The sequence below is a fragment of the Thalassophryne amazonica genome, chromosome 8 (assembly GCF_902500255.1).
Source record: "Thalassophryne amazonica chromosome 8, fThaAma1.1, whole genome shotgun sequence".
NCBI classification, from domain to species: Eukaryota; Metazoa; Chordata; class Actinopteri; order Batrachoidiformes; family Batrachoididae; genus Thalassophryne; species Thalassophryne amazonica.
The window spans coordinates 49,512,748-49,536,383 of NC_047110.1; the positions used below are offsets into that span (position 1 = coordinate 49,512,748).

At 40.1% G+C, this 23,636-nt stretch overlaps 1 protein-coding gene across 1 annotated transcript in view; it reads left to right on the plus strand.

The window, feature by feature from the left end:
- The window catches only part of LOC117515556 (FYVE, RhoGEF and PH domain-containing protein 6-like), a 78,820-nt gene that overhangs the window by 38,990 nt on the left and 16,194 nt on the right, over nt 1-23,636 (plus strand). Inside the window, 14 exon segments of the mRNA XM_034176167.1 lie at nt 9,619-9,770; nt 9,854-10,010; nt 11,478-11,565; nt 11,972-12,022; nt 12,116-12,174; nt 12,261-12,332; nt 15,271-15,339; nt 18,658-18,741; nt 22,318-22,369; nt 22,372-22,396; nt 22,533-22,579; nt 22,582-22,634; nt 22,711-22,825; nt 22,828-22,850. Coding sequence (XP_034032058.1) covers nt 9,619-9,770; nt 9,854-10,010; nt 11,478-11,565; nt 11,972-12,022; nt 12,116-12,174; nt 12,261-12,332; nt 15,271-15,339; nt 18,658-18,741; nt 22,318-22,369; nt 22,372-22,396; nt 22,533-22,579; nt 22,582-22,634; nt 22,711-22,825; nt 22,828-22,850 — 1,047 coding nt within the window.

Here is a 23,636-nt window from a genome sequence, read left to right on the forward strand (position 1 = left end):
AGGGCTTCTTAAAGAAAAATTAACAGGTCTGTGTCAGCCAGAATTCTTGCTAGTTGGTCGGTGTTCGCACACTTATTTGCAGCAGTAACATACAAATATAATATTAAAAAATCATACATTGTGATTTCCGGATTTTTTTTTTTTTTTTTTGATTATGTCTCTCACAGTGGACATGCACCTAAGATGAAAATTTCAGACCCCCCCATGATTTCTAAGTGGGAGAACTTGCAAAATCGCAGGGTGTTCAAATACTTATTTTCCTCACTGTATCTTCTGATAAATTTTGGTCCGATAATTTTTAGACCACTACCATAATTTTGCAGGCATAGTGAATAAACGTTTAACAGTTAAAAACATTTGTGACATCTGATATCAAAGATTTCAGTGCCCACCTGTTAAATATTTTGTAGCAAATGTACAATTCTGTTCTCTGCAGACAGAGGAGAGTTGGTTTCAGGAGAAACAACTTTATCCTCTGCAATCATAGAAGAACTGGTCACAGAAGAGAAAGTGAGAGAGGGGAAAAAAAAGATCATTTCTCTTGACACCATACTAACTTGCTGGCAATATCACCCTAGTCATCCAGAGGCACACAGTTTTAACTTATGGTTAAAATTTTAATCAAACTAATTTCAGACAAGTTATTTAAATTAACGTCACGTCTGAAATTTGTAAACTGAAAAATATCAGCTATATGTTTAGTTTTAAAGTAATGCACTAATTTTGAAGGTTTTAGTGTGGACATGCTGTCTCGGCAGTGCATTAAGGGTAAAAGTTCACGACAGGAGAAACGCATTTGAGATGTTCTGATCAGGCTTGACACGGACAACAGCATTAAACCCTAAAAATGCCAGAAGAAGCACAGGTTGCTTCTCCATTATTTTCAGTTGGAATCATTGTGGGCTGCAATTGCTTCCTGTTTGCTCTTAATGTCCTGCTTATGTCGTACACCGTTTGTCATCTTTGTTCCAGAGTAATATGTATAAGATGTCTGAAATTCAGTTTGCATTTATTAACCCTCTGGGGTCCGAGGGCATTTTTTGGACAGTTCACTCGCCTGACATAAATGTTTTATTATTGCTGTTAACAGCTCTCCCTGCATCCCACGATCAAGTTTTATGTTTCTTTTTTTCAGGACAACCTGTGCTTTCAGAATATATATGTTTTTGTTGTGTTTTTATAAGTGTAATAAAGGTTTACAATCAAAAATAGGCAAGGAAAATAAAGCGAAAAAATAATTTTCCACACACATTTATTCAAAACACACAGCAGACTATAATAAACTGTTTTGACACTTTATAAAGGTAATTTGAGGTCTTGTGTGAAAGACTGTACAACAAAAAGGTTCAAACAATAAACACAAATGCACATTTTGAACAATACATACAAAATGGTCTAGGCGTTTTGTTGTCCATTGATATGGTAAACAGTGCTTTACACAGAGAAAGCAACAGTTATCCAGTCACATTCATGTGCAAACTAGTGGAGCAATCCTGATGGTTACACACTCTTTGTTTGAGCATGTGAGATTGTCATCAGAGGCTCTCTGTGTGCTCCTGCTTTCATTGAGCGCTGTGCGTAATGGCGCAGGGCACACTGAGTATGTACTAATAGTATGTACTCATTGGAGCACCCAGGGGGCTATTCAAATGGGCCAACTAGTAACATATCACTCCTGAAAATGATCTTTGGCTTTTCACGTGAGGTAAATCTGCCCTACGATTGAATTTTGGAAATCCATGTGACGGTGAACCAATTCTGACCAATTGGACACTCACATTGCGCACGTCATCACACAGCGTCTATGAGGAGTACAAATATGGCCGGTGGCTGGCTCGAAAGTCCGCGGAGTTAACTTTTCAGCACAAAAAAAGTAAGTTTCTATCTCATGTTATTTATAATTTAGTAAAGCTTGGTCTTAGCCATGATATACAACGGCGTCGGGCCCAGAGGGTTAAATTCCACGCAGATTGTAGCAGACACAGATTATTATTTGGAATATTTGTTTTCAGGTTTTCTACTGCCATCTACTGGCCAGTAGTGTTCATGGCAGTATTTGCCCTAAGTATTGAGATATCCCATAAACCTTTGCACACCAGAGAGTTGCTGCAGCTGATGAAAATAAATAAAAATGTACATTTTGGCTATATAATGTTCATTTAAAATTTTCGTTGTGGATTCTCTCTGTGCAGCAACTCTCTGGTGCGCAAAGGATTATGGGTTAGGGTCTGAGTGTCTGGGCACAAGTAGATGGTAGTGTTCTATGTATTTTGACCCCAGTTATATCAAACAGTTGTCTAATCACAACTTGACTTTTGGCTTTTGCAAATGGCCTTTTTTTACAGATGAAAAAAATGGCGTATTTTACAAAAGCACATTTAGATGTAAACACCAACACACACGTCACATTAACATGTTGGTTTTTACATAGAATGAATGAGTCAACCAACCAGTATTAGTGGAGTCTCATTTTACCCATAATCCCTTTGGCATCTGTGTGTGTTTTTTACAAAACTTCAGAATTAGCACATTATTTATTGTGGTGTTAAAACTCAAAATTGGATTGTTAGTAGCTAAGAGCATACCAAAAGGTATTGGTTGTCGGTTAGCTGTAGCTTCCGATAAATGTTTGGGTGGTTTATTGGTTTAGCTTTATAAAAGATAACATTTCAGTTAGCTGAATAGCTGTTATCGAACCAAACTTTTTGGTTAGCTGTGCCCACCACTGGATATAGTCAGGAACTGGTCTGTTTCCAAGGAGTCCATGTCAGACCATCGACAACTCCACTTCATATTGAAGGCAGAAATTACAGAACCAGTATCTTACAGAAACCCAAGGAGGACAAACTGGATCTTTATCATAAGACCCTGGCATCCCTCATGGGGGGGTAGAATTGTCAGAATTAAGACTGTACAAGATATAGAAATTGAAGTTTCCAATTTGCAGGAGACTGTATTGAGGGCATATGAGATGGCTTGTCCACAGAATACCTGAAAGCTTGGTACGAAGCCATCATGGTGGACACCAGAGCTAATAGGACTCCAGCAAGAAGTCAAGGCAAAGTAGCGCAGATTTAGAGCTCAAGCATCTGGAAAAAGATGGGAGTAATATATTAAGCCTATAAATAGTGACAGAACAGCCATTAAGAAAGCCAAAAGACTTTCCTGGAGAACCTTCTGTGGAGAGATGGAGGAACAAAGTGTCTCCTCCAAACTACAGAATATTGGGAAAGGATCCAGTCAGTCAACTGCAGTTTGTTTGTCCACCACAGGACATTCCGAACTCTCAGGTGAATGTCCTAAAGAATCTGCTTCAGGTACACTTCCTGGGGGTAATGAGGAACATTGTGTCCCCAATGTGGAAGACTGGACTATAGCGGGTAAGATAGTTAATGAAACTAGAGTGGAATGGGCAATCAATTTGTTTAGCCCATACAAAATTTGTGGCATTTATAGGATTTTCCCTGCTCTTTTACAGACGGGTGTGGATGTGCTAATCAGTACTACAACTAAGATGTATCAGGCATGTCTGGTTAATGGCTATGTTCCCAACTCGTGGAGACTAGCCAGGGTGAATTTTCTACCTAAGCCGGGCAAACATTCTTGCTAAAGCATTTAGACCAAAAAGTCTCACATCATTCCTTTTGAAAAGTTTGGAGAGATTGATATTGATAAATTGATAAATGTCAGAGATATGTCCTTAAAAGATCACCACTCAACATAAAGCAACATCCAGCAGGGCTCTCCACAGAGACTGCCATCCATGATCTTATGAGAATTGAGAGAACCCCATTTTCGATATTCAGGGAGAATTTGATAATGTGTCAGTTGATGCTATCAAGGTAGCTCTGCAGACCAAACATTTCAGTTCAATTTATTTTATTTATATAGTGCCAAATCACAACAAAGTTGCCTCAAGGCACTTCACACAAGTAAGGTCTAGCCTTACCACATGTCAATACACTGTAACCAGATGGCTTGTTGCCACTCTTCAATGTAGAAGGGCAACGACTTCACTTGGTGACAGTACAGTGACAATGGCAGTGAAGTGCAAGTGTCCTCAAGGAGGGGTTATCTCTCCTCTTTGTTGGTTACATGTTGTGGACAGCCTTCTCAATGAGTTAAATAATCTCAGACTGTACACCCAAGGGTATGCAGTCAATTTAGCTGTCTTTATTGAGGGATTCTGTTTGAGGACTGTTTCAGAACTCATGCAGAATGCTCTCAGGATAGTAGAGAAGTGGTGTGTGTCCAACAGTTTGTCTGTGAGTCCACAAAAAACAGCTGTGGTCCTCTTGACAAATAAGAGAACCAAATTCAGTCTAGTACAACCAAAACTGGGCGGTATCGAGCTAAGACTATGTAAGTCGGTTAAGTTCCTTGGTGTTTATTTAGCTGACAAACTTAACTGGAAGCGATACACAACTGAGAAATGTCAGAAGGCAATTCTCAGTTTTCAACAGTGCCGTCGTATTGTTGGATGAAGATGGGGAGTTAGTCCCAACATGATAAGATGGATCTACACTTCGTTGGTAAAAGCCACGCTAAGTTATGCTGTGATAGTTTGGTGGCACGCCTTTGCATTCCAAGTGCCCTCAGGACAACACCAACAGTAGCTTTAGGAGTACTTCTGAACTTAGCCCCTCTGGGCCTTTACATTATTGGAGAGGCAATGTCAACATCAGTAAGGCTGCACTAGTTGGGCAAGTGGCGAAGACTAGCAGATGCCAGTCATACCTTAATCAGGGAAAGAATATCAGTGGAGCTCCTGAGTAACCTCAATTTTAGGGGTAAAAGAGTTTTTATTTACTCAAATAGTCAGGCATGTATAAGAGTCATTAAAGGGCCACTCTTCTCATCAGCTTTGGTGTAGGAGTATGCCCAAGCACTTAACACACTGGGAGACATTAATGATGTAGTTGTATAGTGGGTACCAGGTCATACAGGCATTCCAGGTAATGAAAGAGCCGACCGGTTCACAAAGCCGGGGAGCTCAATTAAATTTGTGGGTTCAAAGCCCGTTGTCGGGATGTCAGCTGCCGTGCAGAAGACCGCCCTCCAGATCAGGAAGCAGCACCACAAACGATAGCAGCACTTGAGTGACTGCAGGCAGGCAAAACCTAAGGTTTTCCAGGGAGGTAGTTGGCCTGCCTAGAAGTATAATAAGTACAGTGGTTGGGACTCTCACAGGTCACACCCTGTTTGAATAGACAGAATGGTAATGAGACTCCAACAGGTCAGTACATGTACAGTCTGTGGGGAGGAACCTGAGACGTCATTCCACTTTTTGGGCCATTGTCCATCATGGGTAGACTGAGGCAGAGGTTTTTTGGTTCCTTTATTTTGGAACCTGACCAGATTAGGAAACTAAAGTTAAGAAACCTGCTATACTTTATCAAGGGTACCTAAAGGTTTAACTAAGAAGGCTCATTTTGGGGGCACAATGGGCTGTTCTGTGACCTACACTTTAGTCCACCTCCTCATAATAGGAAAAGATCACATTTTAACTACAGGAGCTCTATGAAGCAATCTACGAGGTCTGTTAGAAAAGTATCTGACCTTTTTATTTTTTTTAAAAACCATATGGATTTGAATCACGTGTGATTGCATCAGCCAAGCTTGAACCTTCGTGCGCATGCGTGAGTTTTTTCATGCCTGTCGGTTGCGTCATTCGCCTGTGAGCAGGCTTTGTGTTAGCACTGATCCACCCCTCTCGTCGTTTTTTTATTGCGAATAAATGTCTGAACGATTTGGAGCTTTTCTGCATCAATTATTTTCCAGAAACTGTGAGAGACCTCCAGGTGGACACCATTCGAAAATTGATATGGCTTTCAGGGACGATTTTATGGGGATTACACAGATTAAGGAGTGATCCAGACAGTTTAAAGACCGCCCACAACTGCTGAGAGCACGCCGCGCTCTGAGCGCCTATCGACAGGCTCAAACCCCGCTGAAACAACCAGATCATTTCCAACGTGAAGGCTTTGTTGATCCGGGACGTCGTCTGACTTTCACAAAAAGGCAGAAGGCGTGGATATCAGCACTTTTTCAGCACATTCCACTGTTACAGGAGGTTTTTTTTCATGGAAAGAAAAGCGGAGGGACGCGCCACGGAGCCGTTCATTATGCGGCACAAAACCACCTCCGTGTTGGTCTCACAGGACAGCTTTCAGGTGGATTTCAGACGGCTGTCGGTTGCTTTTCAGTCGTGTGATTATCCGAGAAGTTGAGCATGAGCTGGACATGCCCCAACATGTCCTGTGAGGCTTCATCACGGTGTTGCTTTGCGCCATGCGGCTCCACCGCGACGCGCGGAATTCCGCTCCTCTTTCCATGACAAAAACTGTAACAGTGGAATGTGCCGAAAAAGTGCTGATATCCACGCCTTCTGCCTTTTTGTGAAAGTCAGACGACGTTCCGGATCAACAAAGCCTTCACGTTGGAAATGATCTGGTTGTTTCAGCTGGGTTTGAGCCTGTCGATCGGAGTGCGGCACGCTCTCAGCAGTTGTGGGCGGTCCTTAAACCGTCTGGATCACTCCTTAATCTGTGTAATCCCCATAAAATCGTCCCTGAAAGCCATATTAATTTTCCGAACGGTGTCCACCTGGAGGGTTCAAGCTTGGCTGATGCAATCACACGTGATTCAAATCCATATGGTTTTTGAAAAAAATAAAAAGGTCGGATACTTTTCTAACAGACCTCGTATCTATAAAGTAATTTATTTGCACTGTGTGATGTAAATTACACATACGGGGTGGGGCAATAAAGTCAATAAAAGGAGTAGCATAAAATGGTTTCCACAACCTGTCACCCTTTGTCGTAGCAGTATCCTGCAAATTTAAGTATGTTTTATGCGAGTCAGGTTTGTGTGAAAGTCAAGTGTTAAGACTGTGTGCATTAGATTCGGGGAACATTTTCATTGTTATTTCATCCTTTTTGGGACAGTGTTACATGATTCACGGTGCAGATTAAATTGGAGAATTTTCAAGACAATGTAAAATCATTTGAACATAAAGAGCCACCCCTTGTGTTAATCATTTAAGGTGCACAATCTACTGAGCAGGGCACAAATTGATTTTGAGCGTATCTGTCTCATTTCTGCAATTTGAGGGTGTGTTTTTTGAGTGCATTGTTTGGTACTTGGCTCACTGCTCTCCAATTGAGATAGCAGGCTCAAGTGAGAGATTTTCTGATGAGTTAGTGGACATACACCTACGTGTCAGAGTGCACTAGCACACAGCGGTCACCAAAGCTCCCTGAGGTGAAACAGTGAGGTGAAGTTTTGTATTTTGCCATTACACTTTACTTTGATTTCATTTCAGGTTTGTTATCAATTCATTTCCATTGTGTGTACAAGCAGGATGTACAACCCCTGGCAAAAATTATGGAATCACCGGCCTCGGAGGATGTTCATTCAGTTGTTTAATTTTGTAGAAAAAAAGCAGATCACAGACATGACACAAAACTAAAGTCATTTCAAATGGCAACTTTCTGGCTTTAAGAAACACTATAAGAAATCAGGAAAAAAACTGTGGCAGTCAATAACGGTTACTTTTTTAGACCAAGCAGAGGGAAAAAAATATGGAATCACTCAATTCTGAGGAAAAAATTATGGAATCATGAAAAACAAAAGAACGCTCCAACACATCATTAGTATTTTGTTGCACCACCTCTGGCTTTTATAACAGCTTGCAGTCTCTGAGGCATAGACTTAATGAGTGACAAACAGTACTCTTCATCAATCTGGCTCCAACTTTCTCTGATTGCTGTTGCCAGATCAGCTTTGCAGGTTGGAGCCTTGTCATAGACCATTTTCTTCAACTTCCACCAAAGATTTTCAATTGGATTAAGATCCGGACTATTTTCAGGCCATGACATTGACCCTATGTGTCTTTTTGCAAGGAATGCTTTCACAGTTTTTGCTTTATGGCAAGATGCATTATCATCTTGAAACATGATTTCATCATCCCCAAACATTCTTTCAATTGATGGGATAAGAAAAGTGTCCAAAATATCAACGTAAACTTGTGCATTTATTGATGATGTAATGACAGCCATCTCCCCAGTGCCTTTACCTAACATGCAGCCCCATATCATCAATGACTGTGGAAATTTACATGTTCTCTTCAGGCAGTCATCTTTATAAATCTCACTGGAACAGCACCAAACAAACGTTCCAGCATCATCACCTTGCCCAATGCAGATTTGAGATTCATCACTGAATATGACTTTCATTCAGTCATCCACAGTCCACGATTGCTTTTCCTTAGCCCATTGTAACCTTGTTTTTTTTCTGTTTAGGTGTTAATGATGGCTTTCGTTTAGCTTTTCTGTATGTAAATCCCATTTCCTTTAGGTGGTTTCTTACAGTTCGGTCACAGACGTTGACTCCAGTTTCCTCCCATTCGTTCCTCACTTGTTTTGTTGTGCATTTTCGATTTTTGAGACATATTTCTTTAAGTTTTCTGTCTTGACGCTTTGATGTCTTCCTTGGTCTATCAGTATGTTTGCCTTTAACAACCTTCCCATGTTGTTTGTATTTGGTCCAGAGTTTAGACACAGCTGACTGTGAACAACCAACATCTTTTGCAACACTGCATGATGATTTACCCTCTTTTAAGAGTTTGATAATCCTCTCCTTTGTCTCAATTGACATCTCTCGTGTTGGAGCCATGATTCATGTCAGTCCACTTGGTGCAACAGCTCTCCAAGGTGTGATCACTCCTTTTTAGATGCAGACTAACGAGCAGATCTGATTTGATGCAGGTGTTAGTATTGGGGATGAAAATTTACAGGGTGATTCCATAATGTATTCCTCAGAATTGAGTGAGTCCATATTTTTCCCTCTGCTTGGTCTAAAAAAGTAACCATTACTGACTGCCACAATTTTTTTTCTTGATTTCTTCTAGTGTTTCTTAAAGCCAGAAAGTTGCCATTTGAAATGACTTTAGTTTTGTGTCATGTCTGTGATCTGCTTTTTTCCTACAAAATTAAACAACTGAATGAACATCCTCCGAGGCCAGTGATTCCATAATTTTTGCCAGGTGTTGTAAGCGCATCATGAACTCACTTATGCAAGGTGCACATCTGTGTGTCGCATCCTTTAAATCAGGGGTGAGCAACTTGTTCCAGAAAGGGCCAAGAGGGTGCAGGTTTTCTTTGCAGTCACTGACTCCACCAGGTCATTTCACTGATTAACTGATTCCATCTGCTCAAAGTGATATTAATCAGTGAAATCACCTCGTGGAGTCAGTGACTGCAAAGAAAACCTGCACCCTCTTGGCCCTTTCTGGAATAAGTTGCTCACCTCTGATTTAAATACCACACATAACAGCACTTGGCTTCAGACAAGATTTTGATCTACAGTGCACTTCCTGCTTCTGCCAGCACAACATAGATGAGGGTGTTTGTACCTGTTATTGAAAGGACTTCAGTGCTTGGTGTCAAAATCTCCAGCTATGTTGGTGGAAACAACAAATAATGTTTGTGTTGAGCTGTGTACCCTTTGTGCCAAGGAGAAGATGTGGCCCAAATAGTGGTATGAGGACTGTTGACTTGTAAAAGGTTTGGCCACGCTTGCCCGGAGATTTTATCTGTGTGATTATCTGACTTGTAGGATTTCCGTGATGTGGTGTGCAAAGCGTCTCATCAGAGTGGGAAGCCTGTGATTGAGGAGCGGCTTCTCAACCAGATCCTGCATTATCTCCCTCAGCTCTATGAACTCAATCAAGACCTTCTCACAGAGTTGGAACATCGAGTAGACAGATGGTACGTGTGTTTAATTTTGATTTTCTTATTAAATGTCAAGGTGGCATCTCACTTTATATAATTCAGCTTTATTCTATGGACAGGGAGGCGAATGCTCAGGTAGCAGACATTTTTTTGAGAAAAGGCCATTATCTGAAGATGCACTCCACATATATCCGCGAGCTTGACAGCAATTTGGCTCTACTGGATGAACAGAGTAAAAAGAATGCAGCATTTGGTGCAGCCGTTCGAGAATTTGAGGTAACGAGTCTTGTTCAAGTGTTGTTTTTACAATCTTTCTCTGATGTTTTGCTTTCTGGTCAGCGAGGCTTCCTTGTTTGCTTTTGAGTGTAAAGTCAAATGTGTTCAGCAGCCTGTGTCACTCCCCGCATGTTAGTGTTTGTGTGCCAAACAGAAAATCATGCTGTTGCATTACTGTTTTTGCTTTTCCTCAATGGCTAAAAAAAGCAAAAGGTAGTGGTACTTTCACATTAGTGGCATGGGGTACAACTACCTAGAGTGTCCTTGCTAAAAGCCAAAATATATGAAAAAAGAATAGTTATAAATCAATCCACACATTTCACAACAAACCTAAATGTCCCTGACTCACATTATCAATAACTACTGAATTCACATCCATATGTTTGTGCTTCATGTACACTAACTGTGTTTATTCCTTCCTATATCTTTATGTGTGTGTATATATGTCTAACCATCTTGGATGAATGTCAGTCTTTTTCTTAAAATAATTATTTGCGTGTCTCTTTGTATCTCAATGTCAACCATGTCTTAACAAACATACACTTTAAGGGTCAACACACCTCTTTGTACATCCCACCTTCAAACACAGCCTCATACAACCATCCATGAAAAATCTATTTAAGCATCCAATTTTCTGTAGGTATACAAACTTCCTACGGGCACTGCACTAGTTTATACAAATCTGGAAATAGAACAACTGAAAATTCACTGAAGATTTCTGTGAGGGCTAAATTTGCAGAAAAAAACTCCTTTTGAGCTTTGTTTTACTGGTATTTTGAAGTGTTTCATATTTTAGAAGCACTACAGCAGCTCAAAAAGTTTAAAGTGAGGCTAAAAAATAAAAAAAAGTCACATCAGACATTGCTCAAAAAAAAGCATGTTTCCAAGAGTCTCAAAACATGTTTCTAAGACTCTTTTACTTAAGATTTTTAAGACGTATTTATCTAAAAACAAGTCCTTAAATTTTACTGAAATGTGTCTTATATTAAGTGTAGATTAAATATTTTGACTAGAAATTATTAGGCAGATTTATTTGGTAAACTTTTTGCATTTTTACAGTGTGGACTGCAGTCTCATGAAGACAGGCTAATGTGGAGAAATACATTTCCATAAAGAAATTAGGAGTAGCCTTACAGAGATTTGCAGACAAATAAATGACTGTGTTGATGACATTAAGTAAAACTGGCAGGGGGTCATCAGTGCACATGCCACACATTTCACTGACAGGCCGGTAAACCATAAGATAAAATATTGTGAGTCCATATGCATGAGTTGGGCCTCTCAGCACCTGAGTAGGAGGAAGAGTCAACACAATTCTTGTAAAACATACAAAACAAAAACCATTCAACAAATAGTTAAAGATGGCTGTATTTTGGCATGACTTTTGTCAAGTATTCAGAGAACCTTTGGAACAGGATGTACACCTGCATTTCTCTGAAATGTGTTTTGTCTCATTCTTAATTCAAGGCCAGTCCACGGTGTGGTAATGTGTCTTTGAAGCAGTACTTAATGAAGCCTGTTCAGAGGATTTGTCAGTATCAGTTGCTGCTCACGAGTAAGTGTGATTTGCCACAGAATATTGACACAATATTGATTTCACACATTGTTTGATAATGTGCAGAAATATCACCTTAAATCTCAGCCTTCGTTGTTATGCTGCCCTCTGGTATTGAACAAAACAAAAAGCTTGGAATTTGTTTTGCTCCTTGATCCTGATAGAATTAGATTGCTGAGGTGAAGCCTCAGTCAGGTTTGTCAACTTGACACGAGCGGTAACAGCTTACTATGTTGTGACTGGAATAGATCGACAGACACCATTCTGTGCCAAAATGTGAAGAATGTTTCTCACCTCACCTGTATCATGTAAACAGATGTAGGTATATTTTTAGATGACTGTCATGGAGATTATTACACAGCGGTAGGCAGGATCTTACTTGTTTGGTTAAAATGTTTTGTTTCAGATTATCTGAAGAACCTGCCTGCAGACTCAAAGGATTACAATGACACAGAAGGTAAGTAATTTGTGTACTCTAACCTGATCAGCACTGTATCCATTTATGAATGTTGTGCGATGTAACACAAACCTATATCTCTAATCCACTAAGCTGCCCTTGGTATAGTCAAAGAGGTGGCCAGTCATGCCAATGACATCATGAAACATGGGGTGAGAACCAATTAAACATCCAACTACTCAGCAAGAACAACTGACATTTTGATTAAATAATTTGTACATCTCCTTTTGATTGTCAGGATAACTTCCAGAAACTGATCCAGGTGCAGTGCAGTCTGACTGGCCAGCATGAGATACTTAAGCCTTCACGGGTAATTACTGTTGCATGGAGTTTTAACCCTGTTTAACCTGCTTGCAGAGGAGACAACTCAGCAGTTTAAGGAACTGGTCTACCAACATGTAGACTGGGTTTGATTGTTGTTTGTGCTACCTGTGTTCTTGGACAAAACATTTCACATCTGCATTGTCTCAGTCCACACAGCTGTAAATGGTGACCGGCCTCAGCTGTGAAAGCTGTGACTGCACAGGGGGAGTCTTAAGGTGCCCTGACACTTGCATGACTTTGATCTGCGCACTTGCACACACATCGTCGTGACAATCCCACCCACTGTTCCCAGCTGGACACCGTGCTTTGTTCCACTGGATGCCACGCATTGTGTGCTGGACGCTGCATATATAAAATAATTATTTTGTAGAGGATTAATCATTTTCTGTCCGAGTTGGCTGTTGAAAACACCTAATCACTTCCGGAATCGCTTAATGAGGTGTTGAATGTATTTGGAGCCATCGAAAAAGGTAATTATTTGTCATGTTTATATTGTAATAGCTTGATAAAACAGTTGAATGTTCATCTTTTGTGTGTAGCTCTAAAAGTGTGTTTATGATAGATTTAACATCTCGTTCTAATTGTTCAGACGAGCTGCGCTCTGATGCGGTGCGCTGATGCAATCAGTTGCATGTACACGCAATGTTTTTGAATTATTTGCGTAATGTTCACGTGACGTTCACATAATTAATGCGTGATGGAGATTTTGAACATTTCAAAATTTTCTTTTCGCACGTGCACGAAGCCACACAGTTTACAATGGTTTACAATGGATTTAAGACAAGTTTACTCTTGTGCACGGCAGAGTGCGTGCAAGTGCACGGATCCAAGTCATGCAAGTGTCAGGGGGCCTTTAGACCGCCATCCAGTCATCCTTTGAGTCTACAGGCGGGCTCTTAAGATATCCAGAGATGATTACTGGTGTCGCAGCCCGAACAGTCCCCCCTCAAAATCGATATGCCCTGCCTTCACTGGGCATGCGTCATCAGCCGCAGTTCACGGATTATCATGTCATTTCTGCTTAAAACTTCACTCCAGCCATCATCTGTCTCAGCGACAGATATCTGAAGCTTTTGTACAACAATCATTTCCACATAAATTCAGCATTATTTCATCAGAAAACATGGAGGAAGCAATCTGAGCAGCACAGCTACATGGGCTGCTAGCTGTTTCGTTCACTGGCCGTCCGTCATTTCAAAGCGTCACGGTATATTGCCTCATTTCTGCTTAAAATGGCTTAATTTCTGCTTAAAACTGACTTTAGAATGATATAAGAGGTTTTATCTTGTCATCTAATGGTTAATAATCCCATTAATCCATTTGATTGCTTTGGGTAAAGAGACTCTTTATCAGTGAAGCTGCTGAGCTCCAAAATGACGCATGCACAGTGGAGGCAGGGTGGACCAATTTTTATGAGGGGACCATTCGGTCTGTGACATCAGCACCAGTGGGCCTCAGGGCCCATCTAAGATTTACAGGGATTAAGAGTTTTTTTTTTTTAATTAACATTATTTAAAATTATGTCTAGAGGCAGGGTTTTTTTTTTTTTTTTTTAGATTTTTGCAAATTTATTAAAAAACAAACTAAGAAGTCTCATGTACATACTCTAAGTATTCACAGCCTTTGCTGTGAAGCTCAAAATTGAGCCGAGTTGCATCCTGTTTCCACTGATCATGTTTCTACAGCTTAATTGGAGTCCATCTGAGGTAAATTCAGTTAATTGGACATGATTTAGAAAGACACACACCTGTCTACATGTCTAGAAAGTCCCAGAGTTGACAGTGCAAGTCAGAGCACAAAGCAAGTATGAAGTTAAAGGAATTGTCTGTAAACTTCCAAGACAGGATTGTCTCAAGGCACAAATCTGGAGAAGGGTAAGGTTCCACTGTCTGTGTCACAACCAGAATATTCAAAGATGTCTACCTTATCTGCAGTACTTTTTCACTTGTCCAAAATTCACCTCCATTCACTGCCTGTCTCACATCCTCACTGAATTTCACATGACAGTCTTCCTCCTTCAGCTTCCATCATCTGATCTCTGGTTCAGCTCTTACTGTCGTCCTCTTATTCACCTCTGAAGGTATTCTACAAATGACCCTCCAATGCTGTCTCTCTCCACTCTCCCCTGCCACCCCCTTATAGCCTCCAACTTCTTTTAGGTTCCATCTCATACATAAAGTGTAGTCTATCTGTGTACACCTTCCTCCGTTCTTGTACGTCTGTACTCCTCCTCCTTTGTAAAATAAGTATTCATGACAGTCATTTCTGTCCCTTTTATAAAATCTACCACTATTTGCCCTTCCACATTCCTTGACATCATATCTACCCCCTCCCATGCCCATTTAAGTCCACTCCATTCACTGCTCTTTTATGAACTCACTCCAAAGATCTTTTTACTCTGATCGGGAGAAAGAAGGTTGATTAGGTACAAGGCTTGCCTTTTTGTTTTTCAAACAGATGCCCTTCCGGATGCAGCTCCGCATTACATAGAGAACGGGCATCAGTTGTCTTGAACCAGGAACCTTCTGTTTTGAAAGCAAGTGCATGGACCACTTGGCCACTATGCCGCCCTAGTTTGTTTTGTTTTTCTTTGTTATGTAATATATTATATACCTGTCTGTCACCTTTTAGACATGTCTAAGGTTGTTGCGGGGAACAATTTTGATTTACTAAATAAGCTTGTTCATCAGATTTTTTTTTTTCATTCCCAAAGCCTAGAACTGGTCGATGCCAAGACCAGAGCTGCTTGCCACAAGAATTACTGAGAAATTTTAGCAGATGTAATGTCGTCATTTTTACATTTTCAGTTTATTTATTGTTGTCTTTTCATTTTGTTAAATGGTAATTGTGATTATTAAATGAGTGTAATAAGAACAGAAAACTGCATAATATAATCTTTTCCTCGAAAATTTTGTTGCATCCAGATCTTCCTGAAAGAAGGCATGCTGAAGAAGTTGTCCAGGAAGATTATGCAGCCCAGAATGTTTTTCCTGGTGTTGTATACATATCCCTCTTCCTTTTGTCATTCTATATATACAGTAAAACTTGCATGTAATGGATTCAGTTGGACCAGCGAATTTTGTCCGTTATAATCAAAATCCGTTATATGTAAATAAAATGGACAAAACCCATTATATGTATGAAACGGATAAAATCATTATGTGCATGAAATGGATTAGTTATAGTCAGGAGGTGCCGAATGAGCTACGAGGAATCCCCAGCACCAATTAGGCTTATGGATTACCTTGATTAAAAGCCTGACCTTGAATAGAGACCTGCCTCATGTAATGACCGGGTAAAAACTTCGTCTGAAAAAAATAAACACCTGCCTTAAATAAGTGCCGGACATTATATGCATTAAAAAGATTACATTTGGTTGACTCACTGTTTTTCTAAGTCCTCTGTGGAGTAGTACCTTAAAATCCTAATGCCTGAGCTATGCTTCCCCAGCTCCATTGAGTCTTTATGCAGTTTGTTGCAGGAACGGTGACTTTTTCTGGATAAATTTGTCCTTCAACGAACTCTACTTCTTTATACAATCATCAACCTCCAAACCAACGATACAGTACGTACAGTTTCCCTTCATGAATTGCAGGTCATTTGAGCTTCTTTTTCTGACTTCATGTTGTAAAGTTGGTCATATTTGTGGACTTTTCTGCCAAGCGTATTTGATCCATGATTGAAATGTAATCAGCGTGCACACTGCGAAAACTTTTAAAATTTGACAGGAGAGGAAGGAGTGAAAACGTAAAAGTAACCAATCACAGCCTTTTGTGGTCTTTGTAGTAGGTGCACGTCAGGCTCCAGAGACCCACGCAGAGGGCTCTGATCTAAAGCTGTTTGGTTTGTCACACCCAGGGATATGTGTGAAACCTAACACCATATTACAGTGGAGGCAACAAGCATTCATTTGTTAATAATCACTGGCCTTGAATTACGCCCTGCCACGTTTAGGTCCCATGTTTGAGCACAGTTTGAAAAAATAAACGGCCGGTCTTTTAATCAAGGAAATACGGTACTCCCTTTCCTTGGATCAGTGAGTGTCAGTACTGAACTTCTTTTCGTACCTCTGTTACTGGCCATGTCCAGACTGCTCTGTCCGGTACATGTGAGGGTTTTTTTTAATGGAAATACATTATGATGGGGCGGGACGTTTTGTCCAATGTGACAGAAAATCTTTTATACAAAATCCGTTATATACAGTGTTTATTACATGGAAAACCATACAAACGCATTGGGACTTTTGCTTCTGTCCGATAACTGCAAATATCCAGTTTATACTATAATGGTTAGGCAAGTTTTACTGTATATACAATTATGGCGTGCCAAACAGGAAAATATGAGAATATGGACATTGGAAACTTAGAACATTGAATGAACCTTGAATACATTGAATATAACTTGAATCTTCAAGCTTGAGTATATTCAAGTTTCATTCAATATTCTCAAGGTTCATTCAGTTTATTTAGGCTTCCATTCAATATACCCAAGGTTCATTCAATATATTGAAGTTTCCATTCAATATATGCAAGCTTCAGGTTTCAAATGTCCATATTCTCATATTTTCCTGTTTGTCATGCCATAATAAATGTGTGTGTGTGTGTGTATACACACACAGTGGGTAAAATGAGTATTGAACACCTCAGCATTTTCTCTGTAAATACTGTATATGTCTAAAGGTCTTAATCACATGAAATTTTCACCAGATGTTGCTAACAACCCAAGTAATCCACATATGTAAAGAAACCAAAAAAATAAGTACAGAAATTAAGTTATGTATAATAAAATGGAATGACACAGTGAAGAATTATTGAACGCGCTTACTGAAATTTATTTAATACTTCGTACCAAAGCCTTTGTTGGTAATGACAGCTCCAAGATGCCTCCTGTATGGAGAAACTACTTGCATGCATTGCTCAGGTGTAATTTTGGCACATTCTTCCACACAAACAGTTTTCAAATGTTGACGGTTCCGTGGACCTCTTCTATGAACTCTAATCTTTAATTCTTTCCATAGATTTTTTTATTGGATTCAAGTCAGGTGATTGGCTGGGCCGTTCTAGCAGCTTTATTTTCATTCTCTGAAATTAAGAGTTTCCTTGGTTGTGTGTTTGGGATCATTGTCTTGCTGAAATGTCCACCCTTGTTTCATCTTCAACATCCTGGTAGATGGCAGCTGATTTTTATCAAGGTCTCAGTACATTTTTCCATTCCTCCTTCCTACAATTATATGACGTTTGTCAGTGCCATATGCTGAAAAACGACCCTACACCATGAGTTCCCACCTCCAAACTTCACTGTTGGTGAGGTGTTTTTGTGGTGATGTGTAGTGCCATTTATGGTGTGGATTGTGGCATCCAAAGAGTTCAGTTTTGGTCTCATTTGACCAGATTATATTTTCCCAGTATTTCACAGGTTTGTCTAAGTGTTGCACAGCCAACTTTAAACAAGCTATATTATGCTTTTTCTTCAGCAATGGAGTCTTGTGTGGTGAGCATGCATACAAGCCATGAAGGTTGAGTGCATTACTTATTGTTTTCTTTGTAACAATTGTTCAGTTGCTCTCCACAAGTGGTTCTTGGCTGTTAGATAACTCTTCTGATAATTCTTTACACGCCTCTGTCAGAAATCTGGTGAGGAGCCCCTGTTAGGATTATGGCCTCAGCAGTGCTCACTGGAGCATTCAGAAGTTTAGAAATCCTTCTGTAACCAGTGCCATCAATATGTTTTGCAACATTAAGATTGCAACGATCTTGAAAGAGCACTTTGCTTTTTTCCATCATGAGATGTTTCTTGTGTGACACCTTGATATTGAGACACCTTTTTATAGGCCATCACTTGGGCCTTACCCAGCTGATATTCATTTTCACTGACAATGGGCAGGATTGCTTTCTAATTACTGATAGATTTCAGATGGTGTTTTGACTTTCCATGCCTTGTGTTGTGTAGAACACAACACAATACACAGAGTGTGTATTACATGTGTTGTTACTGACATCTGGTGAAAGTGTCAGGTCAATAGCACCTTTAGAAAAAAAAAAAAATTTACTGAGGAAAAATTGACGTGTTAAATGCTTATTTTACCCACTGTGTGTGTGTGTGTGTGTGTGTGTGTGTGTGTGTGTGTGTATTTTATATATATATATATATATATGTATATATATATATATATATATAGACACACAGTCTCCTAGCAGCATTAGCAAATCAACATCATCCTAGTTGCATGTTAATACTACTGGGATGATGTTGATTTTTTTCCAAAAAATGACAGCACAGTTTGTAATGCATTTTTGTCATTTTTCTTTTAGTTTAGCGATGTGTTGCTGTACGCCACTCCTCTTCAGCTAGGCCAGTACAAATTCAACAACATGCTGTCATTAGCCGGAATGAAGGTGGGTGTGTCTCTTATTGTATTTATCACTTAATATAGGTGCATCTTAAAAAAAAAAAAACTTGAATATTGTGAAAAAGTTCAGTATTTTTGTCCTATATTTCAGAGAGTGAAAATTTTACATATTCTAGTTTCAGTACATAGAAAATGAAATGTTTCAGTCATTTTTTTATTTTAATTTTGACAATTGCAGCTTAGCTCCAAAAAATAGAAAATGCATCTCTCACAGTATTAGAATATTTCAGCAGACCAATGAATAGCTAATAAGAAGAATCTTTGTAAATGTTTTACAAGTAGTTATTTAAGCATTTACTTACACTTTATAAATACTTTACTAATGCTTTATAGCGTGCAGTTAATATAAAGTGTTACCAAGGTTGGATAATGCAGAAATATCTACCTACTGAAAAGTATGTTAATTTATGCACTCAGTATTTGGTTGTGGCTCTTTTTGAATGGATTCCTGGGACACCAGGGGAGGTGATGGTCTACTGGAGGTGATGGTCTAGTGATTAAGCTGTTGGCCTTCAGACCAGAGGATCCTTCGTTCAAATCCTAGCCTGACTGGAAAATCACTAAGGGCACTTGGGCAAGGTCCTTAATCCCCGTGTGTAGTGAGCGCCTTGTGTGACAGCACCCTGGCATATGGGTGAATGTGAGGCATTATTGTAAAACGCTTTGAGCGTCTGATGCAGATGGAAAAGTGGTATATAAATGCAGTCCATTTACCATTTATATATAAATGCAGTCCATTTATTTCTGCATCAGTGCGGCGTGGCATGGAGGCCTCCAGCCTCTGGCACTGCTGAGGTGTTCTGGCAGTCCAGGTTGCTTTGATAGCAGCCTTCAAGACGTCTGGATTGTTGGATCTGGTGTCTCTGATCTTCCTCTTGGCAATACCCATACAGAATCTATGAGGGATTGTTTATGGTGACACTTAAGTACTGTAACACCCTGGTCAGCAAAACAGTTACTAGTCGTTTTGGCTCTGTGGGCAGGTGCCAAGTCCTGCTCGTAGACAGGTAGACAGCTGGGTTGATGTTGGACATGATAAAACACAGTGGACCAAATCCAGCAGATGACAGGGCACTAAATCATCATAGATTGTTGTAACGTCACATTGAATTTCAAGCAGCTTGGATTCTGTGCCTCTCCACTCCTTCTCCAGATTCTGTTACCTTGATTTCTAAATGAAATGCTAAATTTACTTTCATCTGAAAAGAGGACTTATGACTACTGAGCAGCAGTCCAGCTCTTTTTTCTCCTTAGCCTCAGGTAAGACGTTTCTGACATTGCCTCTGGTTGAGGAGTGGTTTGGCACCACAAATATAACACATGTAGCCCATTTCCTGGACACATCTGTGTTTGATTGCTCTTGATGCACTGAATCCAGCCTCAGTCTACTCCTTCTGAAGCCCCCCCCCCCCCCCCCCCCCCCCCCCCCCCCCCAAGTCGTGGAATCAGCTTTACTTGGCAGTTTTCTCAAGGCTGCAGTCATCCCTGTTGCTTGCACATCTTTTCTGACAACACTCTTCCCCTCCAGTCAACTTTCCATGACTATACTTTGATCCAGAGCTCTGTGAACAGCCAGAGCTTTCAGCAATGACCTCCCTGTGGACACTGTCCGTGAGTCTCTTTTGGACAACTGTCACATCAGCAGTCTTCCCCATCATTGTGGTTGTGTGTCCTGAACCACATGGATGGATGGATGGATGAGATTTATTGTCATTGTCATTACAAGTGCAACATCAACAACGAGATTACGTCCACACTCACATTACCACAGACTAACAGCAATTAATCCACAATTATTACTTGTTTACCGTAGTAACGGCACACATCAGAATTAAGACAACACGTATACATTTGACATTGTTTATGTGCACTAAACTTGAAACAGTCCGTTATCCAAATTGAGGCAATGTGAGCGTGTGGTAACCACTGCAACTGGAGTCGCGCCGCCGCTAGCTTGGGGGGAACGGGGACCTGCCGCAACTAAAACCGTGCAGCCCCCAGAGGGGAAAGGGGTGGCGTGAGCGGTTGCCAGGATGGGGTGTGTGATGGAGGACAGGAGGTGAGGTAGAGAGGAGAAGATGCGACCGCCCTCGTCGGAGTCCCAAGCTGACATTTGAGTGATACATGCTATTCATACTGCATAAATAGTGACTTGTAATAAAATATTCTTATATTTTAAAGAACATGTCACACTGAAATCATAACTTAGATTTAGGCTGTTAGTGACCATCTGATAATACTCTGCTGTGATCAGTATAGTATCGGCAAAATATACGGCATTCACAACAAACAGCTATGGAGACTGCCGAAAACAAAGTACTCGTGAGTAGTACTCATTTTTCTGAGAGTTTGACAGCGTTTACGTAGCTTTGAGGAAAACATCCCAGTGCGTGCTTGAATGGAATGTAGCTGCTAATGCTAAGAACGGAACCACAGATTAATTGCAAAGTTTACATAAGTGTGATGTCCTGTTATTTTGATGTCGACTCATTTTCAAATGATAACTTAATTTTAATGCAGTCATGGTAAAAGCAGCAGCTGCTCTCCACTGTGGGAAGAGTTAGTGTGCATGCATGTTCATTATGAACACAGCCTGTTAAAAACAGTCTCTGCTAGAGGCTCAGCTTTGAGCACGCTTGTAAGTGTTGCCATCAGTATTACTGGTCCACTATAAGTCCTCATGCAGGGATCATGCACAATCATCATCCGGAGAATAATGTCCTATTGCAACTCCACCATCAGCTCCTCAAGTTCTCTCACAATTCTGGCACATTAGATAGAAAGTCCATTATCTCCTGAAAATAATGTATTCTGACTTTTTCCAATGTAAGAAATACATCTGCATGTCCAGGCAGCCTGTGAAAACAGCATTGTGGAGACATTCCTTGTGGCAGTAAAATAGCATCCTGTGACACAAATGGGAGCATTACCACACATTAGGTTCCAAAATCTGACACACTCTGAAAAAAATTAAGAGTTTCAATGTGAAGTGTGTCATCTCCTCTCTGTACATCCTATGTAAATCTGAGGGGCATCACTTTCGAATGAAAGCTCAGAAGCTTTGTTATTGGACATAGCAATGTTCATTTCACTCTCTGTCAGCCATCAGGATGTTTCTGCTTTTACTAAAATGTACACCACATGCCGAGTAAGACTTTTTCCAGAAATGCACTTGCTAACTCGCAGAGAGAGAGAGGAATAATTAGCAATAAAATACATCAGCGACCACTAATTATTACCACTTGTGCACAGAGAGACTTACAATCATGAATACTTTGATGTTATGTTGCTGACCGAGACGTGTGACATGTCCTTTAAGATACACATTTTCTATTTTTTTAGAGCAGGAGGTTGTAATTTTCAAAAGTTTAAAAAGACTGCAACATTTTAGTTTCTATTGAAACTAGAATATGTAAAATTTCCACTCTCTAAAATAACTGACAAAATATTTAACTTTATCCCAATATTCTAATTTTTTGAGATGCACCTGTATTTACATTTCCTGTGCATATTGTAACAGTTGTACACCATCATCACTGTTCATAATGGAAAATACTTACAGGTTAGCAAACCAAACCAAGAGACTGACCGGAACGAGCTGAATATTGAGAGTATTGACGCTCATTCATTGTCTCTGCCAGGTAATAATTGAGGACAAAAGAATCTTCATTGGAAATGTCAAACATAACATTGTTTAATAATTGATAATATCTACATTGTGTTTTTCCTTGTGGGTATGCAGGTGTTTTGTCACACATTTGTCTTGTCTTCTTGCAGTTCAGCAGAAGAGCGAGATGATTGGCTTCAGGCCATTTCCACAGCCATCAGGACTACACCAGGAAGGAGACCAGTTTTATATCTGGGGATCTGCCACAAGAGGTACTGATGCAAACATTATCCTCTGTCATTTCCATTTGTACTGTAAAATGACTTATTCTGTTCCTCTCATTTCCAGTTAGAGATGGATAATACTGGAACTCCTTTAGGCTCCAAAGCACCAATATGGATCCCTGATGCTCGGGCCACCATGTGTATGATCTGCACATGCGAATTCACCCTGACATGGAGGCGACACACTGCCGGGCATGTGGAAAGGTGACCTGACACTCATGGTTAGATATAGAGACGTGAGTGCTGTTCATGTTATATAGTGAAAAAATAAAGTTGTGAGACATCCGGCCATATGTTTTTGTTCCTCTTGGGGTTTTATAACTGCGGACCAAATTGAACTCAAACAGATACGATTGAGAGGTCCCCCAGAGTGAAACATTTTCCTCTCCCTCCACTAGCCAAGGCAACGTCACCCTAACGGGACTCTGAGGCATTGTTTTTCTTTTACAGGTACATGCGATGGCTTGTAATAGCAAAAAGTGGTGGTTGATTGGTCACCCAGAGGAGAACATTACTGGAAGTCGTGGTGGAAGGAAATCTAGCGGGTGCTGATATTGCCTGTATTTTGCCAGTTTAGAACCTTAGCATTAATGAACTTAATACATTTGACAGACTGCTGTTGCAGCAGCAAAGAGACTGCTGTGTCCTTGTATACTGGATTTTAAAAATCATTGTAAACATTAGGCATATTTAAAGAGTTAATGTTTACTTGTTGCTTGTTTCTTTAAGAATAAATGTCTCCGTGCATAAGAGGTGGACCACACGCAGACGCACCTACAGCGCATCCGGAAAGTATTCACAGCGCCTCACTTTTCAATTCATTTCAATTCGACTCAAGGCGCCTTACATAAAACCAGCTCAAGAACAATATAAAATAATAAAAAACAATGTAAAATAAAATTAAAACGTAAAAAAACCCAATTAAAAGTTCACAATAAAACACAATAAAAAGTAAAAGAACTTAAAAGAATTTTAACATATTTATGTTAC